This window comes from Cavia porcellus, unplaced genomic scaffold (genome assembly GCF_034190915.1).
Source record: "Cavia porcellus strain 051 isolate PalLab524CR breed Dunkin Hartley unplaced genomic scaffold, mCavPor4.1 scaffold_25, whole genome shotgun sequence".
Classification (NCBI taxonomy): Eukaryota; Metazoa; Chordata; class Mammalia; order Rodentia; family Caviidae; genus Cavia; species Cavia porcellus.
Window position 1 is genome coordinate 15,566,423 of NW_026947508.1, and position 25,837 is coordinate 15,592,259.

A 25,837-nucleotide genomic window follows, 5' to 3' on the forward strand; every position below is an offset into this window, starting at 1 on the left:
AGTATCTGTAGACTGAAAACTACAAAACACTAAGAAATTGCATAAATGAGATGTTGGATATTCATGGATAGAAAAACTTGACAAGGAGTACAAAACAGAGCTGGAATATAGCTCAGCAGCACAGCACCTGGCTGGCAAGCATGAGGTTCTGAGGTCGATACCCAGTAACCACCACCCCACCAAAAAAACCAAAGTAAATGATAATAGTTTTCTCCAAACTGACCTACAGATTCAATGCATTTCTACTAAAATCCCAACACACCCCCAATATATGGGACTTAAGATTTAAAACAAACACCCAAGACTGAAAATAGTCTAGGGGCTGGGGATTTAGCTCAGTGGCATAAGCACTTGCCTTGCAAGCAGGCAGTCGGGAGTTCGATCCCTGATACCGATAAAAAGGAAAAAGACAAAAAAAAAAAGTCTAAACACTCTTTGAAAAGAGGACAATAATGTCAAATTTCAAAGCCCGCTATAAAGATAAAGTCATCAAGACAATGTGGTGTGCTAACATTTTAGGGATTTCCATATAGACCACAGAACAATCCAAAAATAAATCCTTTTTATAGTAAACTGATGTGCTACAAGGTGTGAATTCAATGAGGAAGAGATAAAGGGTGCTAGGAAACTACAGATACCTACATGTAAAAAGATGAATTACAGTCTAGCCTTACTTCATGTTATAAACAAAACTCAGTATACAGCACAGGTTAAAACTACAAAACTTAAAGGAATTAATAAAACTCTTAAAACATATGAGTGCATTTTTGTGGCATCAAGTCAGGTAGCAGATCAGTGACACCATAATTTTAAAAAGCTGATTAAGGGGCTGGGGATTTAGCTCAGCAGCATAAGCGCCTGCCTTGCAAGCAGGCAGTCGTGAGTTCGATCCCTGGTACCGATAAAAAGGAAAAAGACAAAAAATAAATAAATAAATAAATAAATAAATAAAAATAAAAATAAAAATAAAAAGCTGATTAAAAAGAAAGACTTCAAGCCAGGTGTGATGGCACATGTCTGTAATCCCAGCACTTGGAAAGCTGACACAGGAGGACTGTTGCAAGTTCAAGACCAGCCTGGGATACAGTGAGCCCAAGGAGGGGGGAGAGGAAGAGGAAGGGGGAGAGGGAGAGGAACAGAGGGGGAGAAAGAGGGAGAGAGAGAGGAAGAGAGGGGAGAGAGAGGGAAAGAAAGGGAGAGAAAGGGAGGGAGAGAGAGGGAGAGATAGGGGGAGAGGGGAGGGAGAGAGGGAGGGAGAGGGAGAGAAGGAGGGAGGGAAAGAGAGGGAGAGAGAGAGAGAGAAAGAGAAAGAGAGAGATACACAATCCACAGTTTGGGAAGAAATTTTTGCCAACTGTTCCTCAAACAACTACTATCTAAAATATATAAAACTCCAAAAAAAAAAAAAAAATCAAACCTCCAAAATTTAAAGATTCAATCCAAAAATGGGCATCTGAGATGACTGTATACTTATCAGATGAAGAGTACAAACAGCAAGTTTATATATGAAAAATGTTCAACACTACTGGTCATTTGAAAGATGCAAATTAAAACAACACCGACTCCACCTGACTCCAGGAAGAATGGCTACTATCAAGAAATACTGGTGGGGGAGTGGGGGAAAGAAACCATTCTCCACTGTAGGTAGGAGTGTACACTGGAGCAACCACTGTGGACATCAGTGTGGTGATTCCTCAAAGACCTAGGACTAAGGTTCCATTTGACTCAGCTATTTCCCTTCTTGGTATCTTCCTGAAAGAATTAAAAGCATCATACCACCATGATACATGCACACCCATGTTTATAGCAGTACAGTTTGTAACAGCCAAATCTTTGGAAACAGCACATTAATTTGTGCATGGATAAAGATGTGGATTCTTTTGTACAATGGAGTTCTACTGTGCCATAAAGAAGGATAAGCTCAAAACATGTCTAGGTAAATGGATGCATCTTGAGACCACACTCTTGAGTGAAATAAGTTGGACACTTGTGTAAATACCACATTCTCTGGTGTGAGAAATTGAAAGTATAAATAAGGACCGAAATGTATACTAAATATTGTGAAATAGGAAAAAAATGTTCAAATGGGGAGAAGAATGACAGGGGTGGTGAAAGAATGGAAAAGTGAAAAAAAAAAAAAAAAGGAAAAGATAGAAATAAAGCCTTTGTAAATGGGAAGGGAGGAGGGGAATGGGGAAAAGAAACAAGTTATATCATGTACAGGTACAAATTCTCTATGACAAATGAAATCGTCATGGGTATCTAAAATGGACCAATAAAATCTAGAGAAAAAAAAAAAGAAACAGTAACTCATCATTCCCTTAATAAATCTATGAAAGGGGGAAAAAAGTCTCAGAATAGAAGAAAATCTTTCCAAGTCATGTTATCTGATGAGTGACTCCCCACTGGTGCTTGGGATCAAACCCAATCTCCTACCCATGCTAGGTAACCACTCTAGCCCCTGAGCAGAACTACATCCTGAGCCCTTTCATTTTTAGACAAGCCTTGCTAAGCTACCAGGCTGGTGGGAACCTACTATCTTTCTGTCTTGGGATCCTAAGGAGCTAGGATTGCAGGTATGCACAACCCTATTTGGCAAAAGGGATCTTTTTAGACAAAGGAAATGTCATAAAATTGAACTGTGGTAACAGTTATATAATTGTAACACTAAAATATAACTATTATAAATTTTAACTCAGATTAAGTGTATCTTATAATTTTTTTTTTTTTTTTTTGTCTTTTTCCTTTTTATCGGTACCAGGGATCGAACCCATGACTGCCTGCTTGCAAGGCAGGAGCTTATGCCGCTGAGCTAAATCCCCAGCCCCTATAATTTGTAAATAATACCTCGGTAAAGCAGTTAAAAACCTATCTACCATTTGGTATAGTATCAAAGAATACTATCTAAGTACCTGAAAATTATCTTAAAGTTATCTTTTTCTAACCACATTTTTGTTCAAGATTTTCTTCACACTCAAAATATTTTGCAAGTGGTTAGCTGGCTTCTTTTAAAGACATTTGCAAAAAACACAAAAGTGCTTCTCAACAAAAACATTTTTTGAGGAAGTTATTTTTCATGAACAATGTATTGTTCATGCAAACATGTTATGAGTTTTTGTTATTTTAAATGAATCAGTATTAAAAACTTATGTTTTAATTTCTAATACAGTATATATTGACAGGTATCTCCAACAAAAACATTTTGGGGTACTCAATAAGTTTTCAGATTATAAAGCAGGTCCTGAAACCCAAAATTTTGAGAATTACTTGTCTACAAAGTTTTGGCCTCTAACCTGGAATGTCCCAGATGCACCTTTGCCAGTTATTTGTTCTAACTGGCCTCTCTCTACTGCTCTCTGCAGAGCATTCTTCAACAGCTGAGGCCTGCAGAGAAAAACAGAAAAGGGGGGGAAAAAGTGATAAATAAATGTAAGAATGAAAGAAAAATATAAAGAAACAGATCCAACTTACTCCCTGATCTAAAGTTCTGGCACCTGTTACAATAAACCTATAGTTTATTAAAATTAAAAAAAATACCAAATTGCTGACATCTTTAGTAAGGGGCATTCCTTTTATTTTTCCAAGCAAAGACAACAAATCATCACATACAAAAACAGTTTTTAAACTGCCAGGGTACTAAAAAAACCCTGGACCACAATGACTGGACTGTGTAACTAAAGAACGGACATACATGGTCTATGTTATCCAAGCTGGAGGGAGATTTGGTTGATCATATCAATCAAATGTAAGGTGTCAGTCAGAACACTGACTTGAGAAAAAAAAAAAAACAATGTACAAGTCTGATTCTGGACAAATGAGTATATCTGAACATGGACTGGATATTATATGTTAAAAAATTATTTTGTCAGGATTGATGTTAGTAGGGTGGTTATGTATGATTTTTGGTGTATGTTTGAGAGCTTCCAAAATTGAACCTTTAAGAAGTAGTAAAGGACAGGCACAGTTGCAGATGCCTGCAATCCCAGTTACTCAGGGAAGCTGAGACAGAACAATTGCGAGTTCAAGGTCAGTCTGCGCCACTTAGCAGCACTCTGTCTCAAAATAAAGGACATGGATGGAGCTCAGGGGGGTACAGTTTGTGGCTAGCATGTGCGAGGCCCTGGGTTTAATCTCCACTAGGGAATTAAAAAAGGGGTTAAAAAAAAAAAACTCACTGGTGGCAAACCTTTGGCATGTGTGCCACAGCCAGCTGTTAATAATCACTGAACGCTCTAAAAGGTTTGCCATCTGGTAGAAGTACTCTTTCCACCATAGGAAGATACAAGGCAGTCAGAACCAAACCAGGCTGGCATCCTGATCTCAAACATCTAATCTCCAGAACTGTGAGAAATAACTTTCTGTTTATAAACCAAAATAGTAATAATAAAGCAATCAAGGTAAGCCTATGCTGATATTAGAGTACAAATTTGAGGTAAAGGAATCAGCAAAGTGGTATGTATGTGTGGAAGAGGTTCAGCAAGGTAAAAGCTCCGAGGTTAGTGAGGGGTTAAGAAACAGACGTGCAGTGCCTTGTAAGCTATTTTAAACACTCTGGCTTTAACTGTGAGAGGGCTGGGATGTGAATATAAAGATGATATGATCTTAAGAGTTTAATAAAGTCAGGGGCTGGGGATTTAGCTCAGCAGCATAAGTGCCTGCCTTGCAAGCAGGCAACTGTGAGTTTGATCCCTAGTACCGTTAAAAAGGAAAAAGACAAAAAAAGACAAAAAAGACAAAAAAGACAAAAAAAAAAAAGAGTTTAACAAAGTCTCATTAGCATTGTGATGTTAACAACATAATAAAGGGGAGCATAAAAAAGCAGGAGGTTACTATTCTAATACAGGTGATCCATGAGAGATGAGAGATGGTAAAATGGAAGAAAGTAATAGAAGCAGAGGTGATAGCCTGCAGGTCTGCTTAACAATACATCTTTTTATCCCCCAAAGTTAAAGGAGGAAATGTTTATTTTGTCTCATAGTTTGTAGCAGTGTTAGTCTGTAAGTCATTGGCTCCAAGGCAGGATAGCATGGCAGAGAGAAATTGCAGAGGAAAAATAGTATACAGCAAGCAGGCAGGCAATAAAGGCATATTAACTCTCTTTCTGTCCCTTATATTTTATGCAGGATACCTACCCTAGGGATGGCATAGCACTCATATCATTAATCCTAGCTATAACTATGTCAAACCAATCTGTGGGCTGATTAATAATCATACACCGTTGATTTCAGTGCCACACACTCTAGAATCAGCTACCTCTGAAAAGCTCCTCTGCCTTGTATGAAGCTTTGGGGGGACATCTAGCCATAAATATAACAAACGGGGATTATATCAAGTTGAAAACCTTTTGCACAGCAAAGGAAACAACTAATAAAATAAAGAGACAATATACAGAATGGGAAACAATTTTGCAAATGACTGGTTAGAGGAGTATTATTTCGAGTATATAAAGAACTCAAAAAATTAGACTCACCAGTAAAAAAAAAAAAAAAAAAATAGAAGTGAGAAAGTGAAATGAATGGACACTTCTCAGAAGTATAAATGACCAATAAGTACATTCAACACTTGACCATTAAAGAAATACAAATTAAAACAATTTCAAGATTCCATCTTACTCCAGAAAGAATGGCTATAACCAAGAAATCAAATAATAAATTCTGGCATGGTTACAGGAGAAAAAGGAACCTTACACATTGTTGGTGGGAATGTAAACTAGTACAGAAATCAATATAGACGCTTCAAAAACTTAAAATAGCAATCCCATTAGATCCAGCTATGCCTCTTCTAGATATTTTCCTGAGTTAAAGAAATCATATTACAGTGATATATATACATACCTAGGCAGCATAATTCTTTTTTTTTTTTTTTTTTTTTGGTCTTTTTCGTTTTTATCAGTACCAGGGATCGAACTCACAACTGCCTGTTTGCAAGGCAGGCGCTTATGCTGCTGAGCTAAATCCCCAGCCCCAGCATAATTCTTAATAGACAAATTTTGAAAATGACCTATGTGCCCATTGAATAATAGGATAAAGGTATGGTTTGTTAGTGTTCTTTCACTTCAGTTTAACGTTTTTGTATGGCATGTTTAGAGTGATGAAATCCCTTAGATTTTTGTTTGTCTGGAAAAGTCCTTATCTTGCTTTCATTTCAGGAGGAAATGGTTGGCAGTTTTTCAAGTTTGTTTTTCTTTCAGCATTTTGTACATTTTATCTTTTTTCTATACATTTTGAAAACAGGGCTAAAGTAATTGTTTACAGATTAGATGTACATACGTGAAAGGACATCAACACAAAGACAGAATTTTTAATTTTAGCAACTAGAAAGATGATGTTCCCATTCACTAGGGTAGAGGTACAGTACTTTTTGAGGATGGGAATAATAATCAAGAATTCAATTTAGACATGTTGACAACCTAGTGGTGACACTGATGAAATATCTATCTATGTATACATCACTGAGTCAAAGAAAAAGGATGGCTTAGATTTATATATCTTTGAATTTACACATGTACATAAGTGGCATTTAAAACCTTTACAAGTGGAAAGAATTATCAAATGGGTATGGAGAGAAAATACAAGAGGCCTAAACTGCAACAGAGAAGGTACCTTTATATTAAAGAGTTGAAACAGAAATCCTAAGGAAGCTGGTAACAGAGGGCAATAAGGTTGGAGTAAGGCATCAGAAAGGCACAGTATCCTGGAAGGGAAGTGAAAATGTATCACGTACAGGGGAGTCCAGTGTGCCAAATGCTGGTGAAGGCAACAAGAACTACGAGTTTATCACTGAAATGTGCAATATGTACGTCATTCTGATGTGGGAAGGAAAACGTAGTTCAGGCAAAGCAGGGGGATAAAGCAGGCTTCTGAGAAAACAGGAGGAAGAAATTATACGTAACAAGTATAGACAATTCATTATATGTTTTTAAGTGTTTTTTTTTTAAGAGTGCTTTACTTTTGGGGTGTTATAAATTGAACTCAGGACCTCACTATGCTAAGCAGGTCATTTACCACTGATCCTAACAATTCTTTTTTTTCTTTTGTAGTCCTTTTTGAGACAGTCTCACTATGCAGTTAGGCTGGGCCTGAACTCACTTTGTAGCCCAGGCTTTCCTTGAACTTGCAGCAATCCTCCTGGCTCAGCCTCCCGAGTACTGCAATTACAGGCATGTGACCAGCCTGACAAATTACTCTTTAAAAACTCCTTTTCTAGGGGCCGAGGGTTTAGCTCAGCGGCATTAAGTGCCTGCCTAGGGGAAAAAACCCTCCTTTTTCTTGCTCTTTTGTTTGGCCAAGCAAGTATGACTGCATTTTCACATTAAATGCATGTATGACAGTACATGTGATCTGTGAAGTAAGTATGGCTGATTAGGGGGGGTTTCAAAGGAAAATGTTACCATTAAAAAAAGTCACAAAAGGTCTTCAGGTTCATTGGTAGCTTTGTTTTTGTTTTTGTTTTTTAATCTTTTTATCGGTACCGGGATCAAACTCATGACCACCTGCTTGCAAGGCAAGTGCCATTGGTATCTTTGAATTGATAAATTAATTACTGAAAGGCAAAGTTTAGCTGAGCTTAGTGATACATGCCTATAATCCCAGGATTTGGAGAGGTTGACGCAGGAGGACAGCCCAGGGTTAGTAAATTCAAGGCAAGCCTCAATTAACATAGGGTCTATAGTCACCAAAAAGTAAATAGAGCTAAAACATCTATTTCTACTTTCTGGTATATAGTTGTATATTACCCCTACCATCATATTTAAGGGACAAGAACTAATTTCAAAATTGCTTTTATGATTTCCATTTCTTTTACAATATTTCACTAACTCTTTAACTGGATACTCTCAAGAATGCTATGGGAGCTGAATATGGTAGTATGTGCTTGTAATCCCATCTACTTAGGAGGCTGAGGGAGGAAAGGTAAAGCTAACCTGGGCAATTTAGTGACACCTGTCTCTAAGTAAATAGGCTGGGGATATAGATCAGCACCCACTCGTTTCAACTCCCAGTAGTGCAAACAAACACTCTCAAAACTTAATGTTACTTCTCAGGTGAAACATAACTATAGACGTAAGTGATAAAATAAATATTATCAGCACTAAACTGTATCAAGACAATGTACATTAAATAATCTTTTGCAGAAAGAACTCTGGATTAAATGCAGCTCTCCAAAGGTCATCACAACAAAGATATTCCACAAACATAATCAAAACTCACTTTACAAATTGTGAATTTAAACAAATTAATATCTGCCATGAATCCACATTCTAAGCCAATGTGACAATTTAATGATTAATCACCACAGGTCAACTATACTTTATTAAAGAACACACCAAAGAATTATGATGTTTGGTTTTTAAAAACTTTCATATGATAGGAAAAGTAAAACATAATGGGGCCAAAATAAAGGTTTCATTTAATTAAAAATGGGCTAAGGAACTAACACATCGTATTTTAAAACCTAGGTGAATGGCTAATACCTGATGTCCACCCTAAGCTTAGGGTAATACTGAAACACGTATTTCCTGATAAGACTATAGGAAGCTTCTTTAGGTTCACAAAGGCGAGTAAAGGCCAGTGGGAGGATATCCTCCAGTTTCACTTGTGGTTCTGGATCCACTGCAGAGCTCCTCTTCTGAAATGTAACAGCAAAAGTTATGGTCACTACCAATTATAAAGCTTCCAGTCCATATGTTTCTATGTATAATAAAGGTCTCCTTAGCTGACTACGAAGTCAACTAGCAAGTGAATAATTTACTTTTTTTCCATATTAAATACATCATACCAGGCTGGGCACATAGCTCAGTGGTAGAGTTCTTGCCTAGTATAGCTGAGTCCTTAGTTCAATTCCCAACACCACCAAAAATAAAACAAACAAAAGATATCATAGTGGACTAGGTGTGAGTTGTATGATAACTTCTTTCAGATAAAAACTTCAGACTGAGCAAGTTAAAAATACACATATAAGGGGATGAGGATTTAGTTCAGCGGCATAAGCACCTGCCTTGCAAGCAGGCAGTCGTGAGTTTGATCCCTGGTACTGTAAAAAGGAAAAAGGCAAAACAAAAACAAAACAACACATATAGGGGCTAGGGGTTTAGCTCAGCGGCATAAGCGCCTGCCTTGCAAGCACGCGGTCATGAGTTCGATCCCCAGTACCAATTAAAAAAAAATACATACACAGAATAGATTTTAATGGGGGCTGGGGATTTAGCTCAGTGGCACAAGCACCTGCTGGACAAGGGTGAGGTCCTCAGTTCAATTCCCAGTACAAAAAAACAAAAGAAAGAAAGAAAGAAAGAACGGGGAAAGAGAATTTAAGCTGGGCGTGGTGGTGCACACTCGTAATCCCAGCACTCAGGAGGCTGAGGCAGGAGGATCATTGCAAATTCCAGACCAGCCTAGGCTACAAAGTGAGCTCAAGACCAGCCTGAACTGCACAGTGAAGCCCTATCTCAAAAAAGACAACAACAACAAAAAAAACCAAAAACAAAACAAGAATAGCCTTTAAAGGTGTTAATTCATTCTTAGCCTTCATTAATAAAGAATGATGTATAGCATCAGAAAATAATACACAAAGATTTAAAATATTGGAAAATTGGTCATGATGGCACATGCCTGTAATCCCAGCACTTGGGAGGCTGAGGCAGGGAGACAGCCATCATGAGTTCAAAGCCAGCCTGAGCTTAATTTAATGACTTCAAGGACAGACTACACATGGTAGTGAGACACTTAAAAAAACACATATGAATAAGCAGGCACTGCAGTTTACTACTGTGGAAAACTTTACATAAATGAAATTTATTATGTCTTGGAGAAGGGGAAACTAATATTTACAGAGACATAAGATTGGCTCTGAAGATGTTTCTATACCTACTATGGGATAAAACTGTACTTAACATACTCCCTCTAATTTAAAAGACATTTTACCAAAAACAAAAAGTCATATAGCTGCCAGTAATTCAATATAAAGCATTTAAGACCATGGACTTCACTGGGCTGGAGTTTATGGGTTTGCAACCTGGCTATTCTACACACTAGCAGGGCAAATTACTTGCATCCTCTATAGACCTTAGTGTATAAAGGCTGCACTTTGCATAGTGGCAATCACACAGTAAAACTTAACAAATGCTGTTACCTTTCACAGTAGTAGTATTTCAGTGTTCAAACTCTGGTATAGTTCTTACCTTTCTGTTTCTGGATTTCTGAGATGTTTTACTTGCTTTCTGGACCACAACGAAGCTTCCAGATGCACCTTTTCCTTTTACCTAAATTAAGTTTTATTTAAAATTATTCCTGTATTCAAATTTTTAACTTTACATTAGACTAAAAGAATTGGGGCTGGGGATTTAGCTCAGCGGCATAAGCGCCTGCCTTGCAAGTAGGCAGTCGTGGGTTCGATCCCCGGTACCGATAAAAAGGAAAAAGAAAAAAAAAAACTATCTCAAAGAAAGAAGAAAAAAAAAAAATTCCTTAGAGTAAATAAGAAAATTCCTCGCTCTTTCCGAAAAAGAGTTCCTTGACTCTAGTCATACTGCTTCCACTAGTTTATCAATGACAAATTATTCCTTCTGTGCAAAAAGTCATCTTATAATTTGTTAAGATAAGGGACCAGGGGTTTAGCTCAGTGGCATAAGTGCCTACTTGGCAAACATGAAATCATGAGTTCGATTCCTGGTAACAAAAAACAAAAAAAGACAACACACGTGATGATTCGTATATAAATCTTACCATGTATTTCCAGTCTGTGAAGCACTTTCATACAATTTTAAAGCTGATTCATCATAACCAATTTATCATACCTTAGCATCACCTAGTTATCAATTTAGCTTTTAGTATATTAACTGCTGTTTATGCATCAAAGTGAAGGTTCATCTACAGAAGGCCAGAAACTAAATTTTCATAAAGAAAAATATGAACTTGTGCTGACATACATTTATAAAGATGGCTTTTTGCATTTAATGATTATATTGAGTAAGACCTTTTATCAATCATCATTTTAAAGGCTATTTAAATATCTATCTTTTGAGAAAGTTTAGGCTGTAAACTCCACACAGCAACAATTTGTTCTGCTGACCAATGGCTCCATAATCATACGACACATGTAAAACAATACATATTTGCAAGGGATTTACTGAGTATAAATGTCTAAGAGGCACAGAATTTATCAAATTGTGCAGGAAAGTATAGAAAAGGTCAACAGAACTCTGGAAATGTGGTGAACAAGGTACTTAAAACCATCTCTGTCAGTATCACGATACTTTGGTAGTTATTGTCATCTGGGTCTCCGAACAGGGTAGGTAAGGCATTCTAGCTTTAGACTTGTATGACTGGGGTGGGGGACAATGCTGGGAACTGAAACTAAGGCCTATGCTTAGGTAAGTACTCTATACTGAGCTACAGCTCAATTCCTAGACTTCCATGATTCTAAGTAACACTGATGAATTATGGTACGCAAGGTAACAAAGGTAATGCCTGAAATCACTAATGGTTCTAGTACTAATCTCAATTCACTTAGGCTTTTCCAGTGCTTCTCTTACAGGTATAGAAACTAATCACTTAAGGTCAACTTCTTTTCTTTTCCTTTTTTTGTGATATCAGGAATCAATCCAGGGACGATGGATTACTTAGCTACATCCCTGGCCCTATTTATTTTGTGACTAGTCTTGTTCTCTAGCGTTTCCGCAACCTGTGATCCTCCTGCCTCAGCCTCCCAAGATGGGATTACAGATGTACAGGTGAGTCAATACATTTGGCTCTTTTGAGGTACCATCTCACTAAATTACTTTGGGTCTCAAACTTGCAATCCTGTTGTCTCAGTTTCCCAAGCAGCTGGGCTTACTAGCGTGTTGTACCACATCTGGCCAAGGTGAGCTTATTTACAAGGCAAGTAAAAAACTTAGTCTTTAGTTAGGCTTTAAGACTAACAAACATATGATGGGAGCAATTTTTTGTTTTTTTGGTGGTGGTAATGGGGATCGAACTCAAAGCCTTGCACTTGACAGGCAGGCACTTACACCACTGAACTAAATTCCCGGACCCAAATAAGTTTTTTTTTTTTTTAAAGCACTTTTACTACTATAATAGTTGGACTCCTTAACCCTGCTTCTCATTTTCAGTACTTGAATTTTGGTACATGCAACTCCCTAAGAAATTCCAACTAAGGTCTAGGGGTACAGTACTTGCTTAGTATGCATGAGGCCCTGGGTTTGACCCCTAGCACCAAAAAACAAATAAATTTCACAAGCCAAGTAAGAGTACAATAAAAGTATCACAATCTTTTGTCTTCTGTTCTCTAAGTGGTTAGGTAAGAAGAGGATTGGTACCAGTGTTTTGAAACATAGTTTTTTTTGGTGCTGGGGATCCAACTCATGACCTGGCGCTTGCCAGGCAGGTGCTTATGCCACTGAGCTAAATCCCTGGCCCTTTGAAACATAGTTTAATTATAAAATTAGGCTATGCATAAGTATTTCAAAATTGTATAAATTATTTTAGACACAAAAGAGCCTAAATGTTTAAAATATAGACAGTATAGGTGATACTCAAAATAATCTTATTTCTGTTTCTTCTACCCAGTGCTGGGTATAATACTTAAGCAAAAATACTAGGCACATCCTCTGCACCTAGCTCACCCTCGGTGGGAGGTAACCTTAATTCCAATAATGAATATTACCTGTTTGATGACCCCTCTATTTAATTCTCTTTTTAGTGCTTGTTTAAGGAGATAACCCCTTCTCTCCAACTCCAAAGAAGGATACTTATGGATTATATATTTTCGAATAGCAACCACTGATGCACCACTCTTCTGGAAGCATGCCTACAAAATTATAAAAACCGTAACACAATTATTTTATTGAGAACTTGCCACATTTTCAAAGTATTTTCAAAGTGAACTTGATAATAGTATTTTAGATAACATCAGTTCAAAATGGAGGTGAAAAATACATAATTATAAAATATTTCTACACAGTGGAACAGTACTTTGCTATAAAAGAGAAATTTGAGTTGCTTGTAGGAAAAGATGCACTCTGAGAGTGTAATTTTAGGTGAAATAAATCAGATACACAAGCTTAAAAACTGAATGGTTTCTCTTATGTGAGAAACTAAAAGGATAAACAAAGCAAAATAAAAGATAATTGGAAATAGGGACACAGGACTTTTGCAAAAGGGAAGAGGCCAGGACATGGAAGGCACTGGGAGGGAGGACAGGAAAGGGGGATACAAAAAGCCTTAAAATATGTTAAGTACATGTACCAACCTCCTACAATGAATGTAAGTACTATGTACTGCAAACATGTACTAAGAAAAATAAGAAGTAAAACAACAAGTAACATTTCTATAATAAATTTAGAATTTTCAAATACATTAACATTCTGTGTGTTAACCAAGAATTCCTCTTGATTTTAATTTGGTTGTATTTAGAAGATAGATCTTCTGCATTAAAATGAGGAAAGCAAAACATTTCTGTTACTTGGAGGATTACAGGTCTGATCCATTTCAAGGAATGAATTTTGTTGCACTAGGACTAATATTTCTCTGTAGAATATGAGTATCAGTAGAAAGGAAGCATAAATAAATCTAAACAAATGCCATAAAACTGTGTTTATAAATGGCAAAGTTTTAAGGGGAGTTTTAAGCAGTAAGATATTCTACTGAAATTTACAGTCTCTTCCACTTTCACCTTAGGTGCCTGATCTCTATCTTTCTAATGGTCAGAGAAGAATTAAGTATTTCATTATGCTACAAATACAGCAAACGCTTAATTTTTTTCAAATGTTTTAAATTTTGAAGCACACAGAAGTAACATCTGCTAGTCCATCCCTTTTGGGTTGCTACTGTTTATAAACTGAACATGCTTACTCACTCTTATGTTACTCAACATATTCTGACAAGGAAATACAGTCTCATAGGCAGATGGACTAGTAAAGAATGTACAACATGAAACAAGTTATGTTAATACAGATCACCTAACACAACTAAAGATCTCCAAGCTATTAACAACATACTGAAATTTCTGATTCTGAGAAACATAAACCAAACAAGAATCAAGAAATCCTTTGCTCAAGCAAACTGATAATGAAATAGAAACAGACATCAGGACTCCTTTTTTACATAAAAAACTGTATCAGTGATCTGAAAATCATAATTTGTTCATACTGATGGAACATTATTGTATTTTATAATTATATGATCTGTTCAAATACAGTCATGATTCAACACAGGGCAAATTTTCTCTGCTCTAAGTTTTTCTCTTAGTATTTTAAAATTTTAGTCCCTTCTTCGTGTTCACTATAATCCTGCTCCTTCAAATCTAGGCTGAGTGATCATAAAAAATCCTCGAGGAGAGGTTATAAAAAGAATAAAGATCTTGCTGGGGGTTTAGCTCAGTGGCACAAGCACTTGCCTGGCAAGCACGAGGTCGTGGGTTTGATCCCTGGTACAAAAAAAAAAAAAAAGACAATATAATAAAAGAATAAAGATCTCATTATAGTCAAGCTATCTAGACAAAGTTTGCTAGTTTGCTTTTTGTAGTCCTGGGGAATGGAACCCAAGTTTCACATTGAGCTACATTTCCCATCCATTTTTAAAATTTAGACATCTTGCTAAAGTGCCCAGGCTGGGATCAAACTTGTGATCTTTTTGTCTCACTTCCCTAAAGTGTGGAATTATAATACTGTGGCACCAAATCCATTGGTTTTTTGTTTGTTTGCTTTTTTATTTTTTCCCTGTGCTGCCCAGGCTAGCTTGAAATCCCTGGACTCAGCCTTTCCAGCAGCTTAGATTACAAATGCACACCATTATGTCCAACTTCCACCCCCTGTACTGAGTAGAGTCTTGCATTGAACTACAGCGGAGTCTTTATCTTTTATTGTGAACTAGGTATTTCAGCTTTCAAACAAAAACTCTGTAATCAGTTAACTGAGTCAACAGACAGTAGGAAACAGGCAGCTAGACCTTTTGCAAATGGGAAAGGGATTGAGAGTGGAGGCTGGGAAGAAGGAGAAGGGAGGAAAGGGAAGGGGAAGTAAAAACAATTATGTTGTTATATGCATGTACTGATTCCCCACGACGAAATTAATCATTATGTATTACAAATGTACCAATAAAAATGAAAAACTATTTAGAGTGAATATGAATTTTTAAAAAAGAATCATTGGATTAGAAAAACAGGTTCCTCACATGGCTCCTTTTAAATTTCCTTTAGGAAGCAATGCAAGTTTTCTGGTATCTAGACAGAGAATGCCATTTTCAAACAAGCAAAAGATGAACATAATAAATCTAAGATGATTGGCTGAAATACAAACTTGCCTTAATAGCCTCAGTTAGAATTGCATCCATCTTGGGACGTGGTGAGGAAGCCATCGTTGTTTGTTTCTGGGCCCTGGCTAGCTGGCTGGCAGAAAGAGTAGCCCAAGAAGGTATCGTTTTTTTCACTTTCTTCTCCTTTTCCTTAGACTGATCTTTCTCCCTTTAAAACAAACAACTGTTGTTACGCAAAATAAATTTTCCTGAAAGTGGTACTACTAGCTCTCTATAAATGTGGGTTCTGCATTTTTGGGTTTGATATCCAAGGATATAATCTTAGTCATCTATAACTATACAAGTTCTATCAACCCCTTTATAAGATATGACATATGTAAAAATTATGAGACTATATTAGTAGTATTGTAAGTCATACAGCATTATATAAATTGTATTGTAAGTAACAATGGTGCTCCATTCAGGTGCATTAAAAAATTTAAAAATATAGGCTAGTCACCAAAAATTCCAGACCTTAACACCTATGCAACTGGGATAAAGGATTCACTGAGGATTATATCTGGAAAGCAGAGCTATTTATTTTATTTGAAAAATAATTTCTAACTGGACCAATTAAGAAAACAATGGAATGAACAGTACTCAGTATGAGGGGGCTTGTCACTAAAATTAAAAATGAACTGCTACCAGTAACTTTATACAGATATAGTTCATCAACCGCGAATTTTGCTTTCAGATGCTCAAAGTCACCTCCAATTGAAAACTTCACCAAACATACACAGAGTTTTAGTTACTCTAACAATAGCTTGATAAAGATTGGTATTTTGCAATGTAACATGTAAGAACAACCTTCTCCTTGAACAAAGATAAAAACAAAATGGTGGAGGGTCTCCAGGTCAGTTTTTTTTTTTTTTTTTTTTCTGATACAGGGTCTAGTTTCAAACTAAGGGTGAATTTCTACCTCAGCCTCCCAAATCCTGGTATTATAAGTATGTGCCATCACGCTTGGCTCCAGGTCAATTGGGGGGGGGGGGGGAGGCTACTGGGGATCAAACTCACTATGCTTACAAGGCAGGCGTCTATGCCACTAAGCTAAATCCCCAGCCCTCCAGGTCAGAGTTTGTGTTTCATTTCTTAAAACTGAGATTTTATCAGTTCTTAAAATCCCAGAAACTTACAGTGAATTATAAGCATAAAAGCACACTCCAAAGTCTTTTAGATTACCCAAACCACTGTTCTGCTAGTACTACAAATGTTAACAGCCTACAAGACTCCATAAAGTTTCAAATTTCAAATGATAACTCTAAAATGTAAACCCAATTAGCAAATACCCAGCATAAACCAATGTTGCAAAACTTTTTAAGCTCAATCTTATCTACATTCCTTTTACTTGGTCTTCATTTAGAAAAGGAAGAAAGTATAACTCTTTACTCCTTTTTGGTTTCTTCAGAAGACTTATTTTCTTCCTTCTCTTCAACCTCAGGTTCTCCCTTGGGCTGTTCTGTCTCATTAGATGTAGCAGGCGGAGTTTCATTTTCTTGTTCTTCTACAGTGGAGATAGATTCCTCTGAACTTACATCTGGTTCTAAAAAATAAAGTAAGCAGAACTGCATCATGTAGATATACATTATACAGCCCGAATTAACAAAACGGTAACCTTACTATATGAAACGGACAGCCAAACATTCTAATTACAAGCAAATTCTGAAATGAAATCTACTTTGAGTAATTTTCATCTGTATCTTTTTCTTCTTCATTGTGTGTGTTTGTGTGTAGGCGGGGGAGGTGCTGAGTACCGAGCCCAGAGACTCACACATGCTAAAAAGATGCTCTAGGGCTGGGGACATAGCTCAGTGGCCTAAGCACCTGCCTGGCAAGCTTGAGGTCGAGTTCAGTCCCTACCAAAATAAAATACTGAAAATAAAAAACAAAATAAAGAAACAAAGAAAACAAAAAGGTGCTCTACCACTGTGCTTTACACCCAGCCCTCTTCTTTATGTCACTCAAGCTATCTGTTCAAATATTTATTTAGACCACACACAAGAAAAGGAGATGGCCAGGAAACTACACATTTATCCCAAATCTTTAGTATTCTACTCTGCAGTATTAATGATTCTCAAAATTAAAAAGTTAGCCATTTTTAACTGGCGAAATCTTTACAAAATTAGCATACTTCCAGGTGATACAACTGAGTGGAACAAGATGGGAACACTAAGGTCTGTAGTTGACTGTGCCTTTTCTTCACAAGTCTCTAAAAAGCTACTATAAAACACAGAACTGCGTCTGCCACTTACATAGATTTCAAAGCCACCAGTGGGAAAAATCAGTCAAAGAATAAAAGATTATGTTTGCAGTTTTCACATAAAGAGAGTAAAAGAATGCCACTTCTTATGACTGAATTGAAAAAATAATACTGTAAAGTTGTAAAGGAATTTCTCAATTCTCAACAAATTAAAACACAAATTTCAGAACAGTCAACTATCAATTGCAAATCCTACTTAGGATTAATGGTCTTCAACTACTTGCATAAATAAGCCTAGTACAAACACTTCCTAAATCTCTTCAGACAACTAAAGTTTTAGAGTGAGACACACCTCAATTCAAGTTTAGCCTTTATAATATTCCAGCTCAATGAATTTAGGGCAAACCCTCTGATACCTCTAAGCCTCAGTTATGAGGATTATAAAATATTTTAGGGAAACCCTCAAGGCCAGTAGGAGTACTAAATGAATGACTCCTGCCCTCTGATGTGTTCTGATGCTTTTAGAACTATTTCCCACATTTTTAGGATCACAAAGTATTAAGGATAAAACTTTAGTATAATAATTGCATACCATATCCTAGGGTACAGAGAATGACTCATTTAGGTTTTCAATGGTAAGGTATATTTTTTTGTCATGATGTACTGTGAACTATCACTAACTGACCTTCGCCATACCTGGTTGTACAAATTAGAATTTACAATTACTTAATCTTAAGTTTATGAACTGCCTTCTTTTAAAAAATTTTATTGTAACAGTATAAGCTATAAATTTTGCAGTATTTTTTGTATCTGGGTACAATTCTCAGGACCAAAGAAACAAAGGATTGGCAGAAAACAAAGGAAAAAAGAATAGAGGAATAGTTTGCTTTACCGTTTTTTAAAAAATAAACTGTAAAGTTTGATAGCCTTACATTACGTAAATCTGTTGGTTATATTTTTCCAACATCATGTGCATTTAAACATTTTCATTATTATTATTACGATGATCTATAATCAGTATTAATGAATAATACTTGATATCAGTATTATTCATTCTTTTGGGTAACACAGAAATATGCCCATGTGAGACAGCAAACTTAACTGATACATGTGTGGATTTTTTTGTTTTGTTTTGTTTTTGGTATTTGAGATTGAACTCATGACATCATGCTTACCAGGTAAGCGCCTGAGCTGCTAAGCTAAATCCTTGGCTCAAATCTGTGTTTTTGACTTTTCCACTGAACAGTTGTTCCTGTCTCTCACCTCTCTTCAGGCTTCCTTATTCCCTGAGATATGGTTATTACAAAATTAAGCCAATAAATAATCCTTCAATGGCCTCTAAGTGTTCAAATGAAATGAAAAATTGCAAATCCTCACTACCACAACCAGTACTGGGGATTAACTTAATGCCTTTGCAATGAGCTACATCCTCAGGCCCTTTTCTACATTTTTTAGATAATCTAAATCATCAAATTGCCCTGGTGAGGCTTGAATTTTTGATCCTCATGCCTCTGCTTTCCAGAGTGCTAGGATCTCTCACACACACACACACACACACACACACACACACACACACACACAAAATCATGCCCCACCTTGCATTTTTCTTATTTGAATTCAAAAGCTAGAAGTGATTAAACTAAATGAGGGAGGCACGTTGAAAATTGAGACAGATCAAAGCTAGGCCTCTTTGGAGAAACAGTGGCTATGTCACAGATGCAAAGTTTTCTTTTTCTCAAAGAAAAGGTTCTTAAAGGAAATTAAAATTGCTACTCAACTAGTAAATGCTGTGTAAACAGTCTTACTGCTGATATATAGAAGGCTTTAGTGGTCTGGATGGAAGATCAAGTCAGCCACATTTTCATAAGCCAAAACCTAATTCAGAGCAAAGCCCTAACTCTCCTGAACTATGTAGGCTGAGAGAAGAAAGAGCTTCAGAAGAAAATGTGAAGCTAGCAGAGGATGGTTCATGAGACCTAAGGAAAAACACTATCACATAAAAGTACAATGCTAATTCGGGAGCTGCAGCAAGGTTTTCAGAAGAACTAGCTAAGAGAACTGATGAAAGTGGCTATTCTGAATAACAGATTTTTCTGTGTGAACAAAAGAACTTTATATTAGAAGGTGACACCTAGGACTTTTATAACAAGAGAATGTCTGCCTTCAAAACATCAAAGTAAACTCTTATCAGGGCTAAAATAGCTGATGACTTTAAATCGAAATCATTGTTCATTTACCATTCAGAAAATCCTATTCCTTAGGAATTATACTAAATGTAGTCCTGTGCTCTCTATCAATGGAATAATGAAACCCAGATGAGAACACATCCATTTACAATATGGTTTACTAAATATTTAAGCTCTTTGTTGAGATCTACTGCTCAGAGAAGACTGCTTTCATAATGTTACTGCTAACATCTGGTTACCTAAGAACTCTGATCGAAACATACAAGATTAATGCTATGTACATGCCTGCTAACACAACATCTATTCTGCAATTCACAGTTTAAGGATTTCAATTTTTGTATTATTTTAAAAATTAACTAATTTTTATTTTTTTGTGACAAGGTTTTGCTATGCAGTTCAGGCTGGCCTTGAACTCACTTTGCAGCCCAGGCTGACCTCAAGCTCGCAAGTGATCCTGCTTCAGCCTCTGTGGTGCTGGGATTACAGGTGTGGATGGTTTCATTTTATTATTTAAAAAATGTATTTTGTATCTGGGTATAGGGTATACATCTTTATTCTTTTCTTCCCTTTTTTTGGTTAAGGTGATAGGTACCTCAGATAGTTCATTTTATTATTTAAAAAATGCATTTTGTATGTGAGTATAAGGTATACATTTTTTTTTCTTTTCTTTCCTTTTTTGGGGGGGTTAAGGTGATAGGTGCCATAGGTAGTGATTCTTCTGATATAGCAGACTAAACTGAAATCCTTCTGGAATGACTTTGCCACCCTACATGCCAATAAGAACATTCATGCATTCATGATTTAAAGGAAAAGGTCAAAATAGCAAAACTAATAAGGAATTTGGAAGACAGTGATGGGGGAAACCTCTTTTTGAGACAGGGTCTCGTTATGCAGTTCAACCTGGTCATGAGCTCTCTTTGTAGCCCACGTTAATCTCCAACTCATAACGATCCTCTCGCCTCAACCTCGAGTTCCAGGATTATAGGTATGTGCCAACATACCCTGCAGAAACTGGTTTTAACTTTAGTGACTTTGGAGAGCTCAAAACTTCAAGAGAGAAATTAACTGCAGATGTACGTAACAAATGGCAAGACAACTAAACACACAAAGGTGGAGCCTGCAGATGTGGCTAAACTGCTGCAATCCCATGAAAAAATCTGAATGGAATGAGAAGCTGTTTCACACAGATGAGCAAAGAAGTGGCAACTATAACTGGTGAAATGAAAAAAATGACTACTACATAAATTTAGCTGAGCTGGAAGCTACAGTGCACACTTGTGATCTAAGACAAGAGACTCGAAAGGTTGAGCCCATCTGGATAGATGGTGTAATGATTTACTGAGACTGTCTCAAAATGAATCTTATAAAAAATGGGGTGGGTTGTAACTCAATGACAAGGCCACAGTTTTGATCCCCATTCCACAAAAACAAATGCAGTTGACAAAATACTGGCAAAAATTGATAGGATTAACTTCAACTTTGAAAAAAGTTCTAATGGGGGCTGGGGATTTAGCTCAGTGGCTTAAGCGCCTGCCTTGCAAGCAGGCAGTCGTGAGTTCGATCCCTGGTACCGATAAAAAGGAAAAAAGAAAGAAGTTCTATTGCAGATAAAGGCTATTATTAGCATCATGCTATTAAAAGTTTTCTAGGGGCTGGGGATTTAGCTCATAAGCACCTGCCTTGCAAGCAGGCGGTCGTGAGTTCAGTCCCCAGTACCGATAAAAATGAAAAAGAAAGAAAAAAAAAGGTTTTCTAAAAGAAAGAGTGAACTGAAACAAAAGTCAATTGATATGTCGAACTTCACTGTATTCGTGTAAGTTGACACAGCCATTCCAACCTTTGCCAACCACTACCCTAAGTCAACCATTAACAATAAAGGTCTGGAGGATTATTATTATTTTTTAGCAACAATCTATTTTAATTAAGGCATGTATTTCTGTAGGTATAATGTAAGTGAAACTTTTATATGCACTGGGAAATGCTTTATCATGATACTTGCTTTAGTGCATGTTATGGTTTATGTCAGAGCCCCCCCCCCCACAATCTCATGCAATCATGGGCATGTCTGAAACTAGCATTCATGACTGGTTCTTTGTCTGATACTAGGATTGGGGGTGTGAGTACTATACCTGCCCAAGGGTGGAGCCAGCATATAGTATAAAGGGGGGAGGCGTCTCTCTCTCCCTCTCTCTCTCTCTCTTGCTGTTTGTGCTTGCTATCTGTGGCTGTCATGAACCAATGCCCTTCAGCCATGTCAATCAGCCTTGAAGCCAACTGAATACGGACTGAAACCTCCAAACTGTAAGAAATATACCTTCCCTTCACTAACTTTGGGTATTAGGTATTTTATCTCAACCATGAGACAGAAAAGTAACTAAAACAGTGCAATAATCTTGAACTGAAACAGTCATTTGTTAGGTATGTCTGTACTTGCTTTATTTTATTTTATTTGGTTTTTTGAGACAGGGACTTGCTATGTAATTGAGGCTGGCCTTCAGCTAGGTAGCCCAGGCTAGCCTTGAATTTGTGATCCTCTCAAGTGCTAGGATTACGGGCATTTGCCACCACACTTAGCCTCTAGTTGCTTTAGAGTTAGGGCTTAACTAACAGTCACTGAACAGAGAATGTTATATATATAACATAATGTTTCCAACTCATTAACCACTGTATCTGCTTGTAAGAAATGTAAGATTTACAAAATTTAAAATGAGTGATATCCATTTCTAATTATGAATTATGTCCATTTCTAACCATGATACATAGAAGGTTAAACAAATACACAACTTATGACTATAGTTACTTTATAAATTTTTAGTTGACTCTTCTAATGTACATCAAAACTGTCTGCCATACATTCTGAAAACTGAAGTTGTTAGTGATTCAGTGGCTCATTCCAGTGTTAGTGAATCAATTCACCAGTGCTCATTTCTTTTTTAATATTCTGTCATATTCCCTAACTACATTGGGCCAGGGTAAACTGTTTACAGCACTCATTCTAAGGACTTGGAGACAAAAATTTAGGTACAAACCTCTGCTGCACTAAAGGCTAAATGCAACAAGGATGCATATATTTTCCATTCCTAATCTGGTCTGCAAACATTTGATTCTAACAACCATGATAGGGATAGCACAGGATGCTCATCTGTAGCAAACAAGGAAAAAACACAAGGGAGAAAGGAAAACAGTAGCAAAGAAAGAAAAAGGTCACAAGACAAAAAGGAGGACAAAACAACAGAGGTAGTTAAGAGATGCTATAAAGAGCAATAATACTTCAAAGTTGATGGGTCTGCATTTCATTATGCTCCAATTTGACTGGCCAATTTTTTTGGTCACCATTTTGTTGTCCTTACGGTCTCCTGATGATTTCTGGGTGAACTTTCCACTGTCTATCCCAAAGGCCCAAATCTTCCAGAATTCCTAAGAACTTTCGTTCTCATGACATTATGATGTCCAGGATGCCACATATTATGTTCCTATCCTCCCTATTTTTCTGTTTTTAATTCCAAGAACACTGTACTTTCACCTTCCAAAAAATCTTTAAAGGGGCAATTTTATTTTGTGTACACAATCTGACAGTAACATGCTAGTAACTACTACATTTTTCCTTATGTGTTTCCCTAGAACACTTAACCATGAAAAAAAGAATATATTCAAAGGGATTTATGAAACACTACAAACTGAAGTAAAAGCTTTTGCCTTCTGTCCACTGCTTTACCTGGCTTTTCTTCTCCTTCAGCAAGTTTGCTTTTGAGTGGAGTTTCGCGGGTAGAATTCACAGCTCGACGAATCGGCATGGTGCTTTCTTCGACCTTCTAAGAAAAAGAGATGGTCATGATCAAACATGCATAAAAAATTCTCTTTTTTGGGGGCTGGGGATTTAGCTCAGTGGCCTAAGCGCCTGCCTTGCAAGCGCGCAGTTGTGAGTTCAATCCCTGGTACCGGTAAAAAAAAAAAAAAAAAAAAATTCTCTTTTTTTTTCTCAAGGGGCCTAACTGGATGTCAAAACATGTAGGAGAATTCTTCAAGTCAACTCCAGGATCTGATGCAAATTATTTTAGTTAAATTTTTAAAAATCAAATATAATTTTTAAAAGCAATAATCTCTAAAATACTTCATTTTAGACAGAGATTCCACATGGAAACAATTTAGAATAACTTGGAATTAATTTAAAAGGTTGGAAGTTTTCTCAGGATTTGAGGGGAAGGGGAAGATAAGAAGAACTATGCATCTATTAGATTTTTCTTCAGTTTTACAATCTAGTCTTCCCAAAGTAGGGGAAGGAACATGTACCAAGAAGAACCCAGCAGGCCCGGAAGTCAACGGTTGATCCAAGAGTGAGCTTCAAGAATGCATCAGCCCCTACCTCACCTAACTTGTCTGCGTGGATCAGCTGAGCTCCTACTATAAGTGGGAGTGCCTTAGGATGGACGAGTTCACCTTGAGACGTATCAGTTGCCATTTAAAATAATTTCTAGGCCCGAGTACAGGTTACACTCTGAAGCCTCTGCTGTTAACCACAAGGATTTTTCCTAATGGTTTCAGGGTGATGAAGAATCAACCTAAAAGCACAGAAAAGACCTGGTGTGAAGATTAACAGAAACAAAACTAAACTAAAATGTCTAAATTTAATATACATTAAAAGAGAAAAACATAACTATAAAACTTATAGTTATATGACCCATGACTTAGTTATTAATCAATAAGATAAAACCACTACTGAAGCACAGGCTAAGTAAAAGCAGCAACTAAGACAAATGCCTAAGCCACAGCAGATGCTGCATCTTCTACATGAACAAAGACAATGCCAAGAAAGCCCGTAAGGAACCCTAACCCCATACCCTCCTGCTAACATCAGAACTTACGAAGATAAGGAGACTAAGGAATGGTTTAGTCAAAGATCAGCTCACGAAAAAGAAGGTTTTGTTTGAATTGTTCTCAAAGGTGTCAGGAAAATTAATCTTAACTCTATTAGAGAAGTTAATGTTTTTTTCTATTAATGGAAAATACAAGGTCAAAAATAAGGAAGAATACAATTATTTTAAGAGTCTCCAGACAAGAAATTTAGACCATTATCTAAGAGAATAGAACTATGCATGTTTCTTAGCTTATTTGTCATAATTTTAATGTAAGTAAAACAAGTAGAGAAGAACATAACTAAATAATTACAGATAAAACTCATGTAGTCACCCTACTTTACCCAATCATTAACACCACCGCCCCTCAAATCTTACCAATATTGATACTATACAATAAAATTTCTCAGTGTAAGAAAATGATTATTTGTTTAGATCTCTGTGATGAGGAACAGTTAATAAAAAGTTGAGAATAATAAACTAGCCATTCACTTCTACTTTAACTTCTGACACTGTCCAGGAATTTAAGAGCTTTCAACTTATCAGGTAACAGCAACAACAAGCTAGCAGCAACAAGCTAGGGTAAACTTTCTAAAAATTCAAACATAGAGAATGCTTTCAGTTATCATAAAGTTCTTTTAATGAGAACACAGAGAAACAATATGATACTTGTGAATTATCAACTAGCTGCAAAAAAAGGCAGCTAAAAGATACACTAATCTACTGAAATTCACTATTAACACTGAATTAGGAATTCCATGAATATTTAAATTTATTAACTGTTAAGAAAACTATAAAATGCTGACGTTCCAATTCACTTAAAAACCACAAAATAACCCACATGAAGTAGCTGTTTTTTGATCTGTGAAAAGAGGGTCATGATAGCTTAAGGACATTATTTAGGCCTGTGAAAACTAAAAATTTGTTTTGGGACAATTTTAATACATGAACATGTTTATTCACCACCTGCCAGTAATAACATAGCAGTAAATACAATAATAATGTACTTTCCTTGATAATAATAAAATGAAACGAATTTGTTATTTTCATATATACAAACACTGTACAGAAGTAAAACATCACAATTAGGTTATTCTTGTAAAAGTGATACTGCTAACGGATTTTAATGAATTTTTCTTTCTTAACCTGTAAGACTAGCTTAGGTTGAAAATTCTACCATTAAGTCAATAAAAATTTTTTGAATCCTCTATTAAAAAAAAAATCAAACCTTTACAATCAACTCTATTCACAGAAGGAAAAAAATAGAAACAAAGCTTTTGTAAATAAAAAGGAGAAAAAAGGTGGAAG

The 25,837-nt window shown here is 36.4% G+C and overlaps 1 protein-coding gene across 12 annotated transcripts in view; it reads right to left on the reverse strand.

Annotated features, from left to right (window-relative positions):
- Positions 1 to 25,837, reverse strand: part of Hp1bp3 (heterochromatin protein 1 binding protein 3) — a 37,766-nt gene that overhangs the window by 8,117 nt on the left and 3,812 nt on the right. For 4 of the 12 annotated variants that reach the window (XM_063235692.1, XM_063235693.1, XM_063235694.1 and 1 more), the window contains exons 2-9: positions 24,040 to 24,235; positions 23,392 to 23,488; positions 16,680 to 16,833; positions 15,300 to 15,459; positions 12,664 to 12,807; positions 10,178 to 10,258; positions 8,471 to 8,625; positions 3,294 to 3,384 (exon numbers count right to left, since the gene is read on the reverse strand). In XM_063235692.1, coding sequence (XP_063091762.1) covers positions 3,294 to 3,384; positions 8,471 to 8,625; positions 10,178 to 10,258; positions 12,664 to 12,807; positions 15,300 to 15,459; positions 16,680 to 16,833; positions 23,392 to 23,488; positions 24,040 to 24,135 — 978 coding nt within the window. In that variant the 5' untranslated portion in view covers positions 24,136 to 24,235. Of the gene's footprint in view, positions 1 to 3,293; positions 3,385 to 8,470; positions 8,626 to 10,177; positions 10,259 to 12,663; positions 12,808 to 15,299; positions 15,460 to 16,679; positions 16,834 to 23,391; positions 23,489 to 24,039; positions 24,236 to 25,837 lie in introns of those variants that run through there. The other 8 variants (XM_063235695.1, XM_063235702.1, XM_063235701.1 and 5 more) reach the window with 8 other exon arrangements.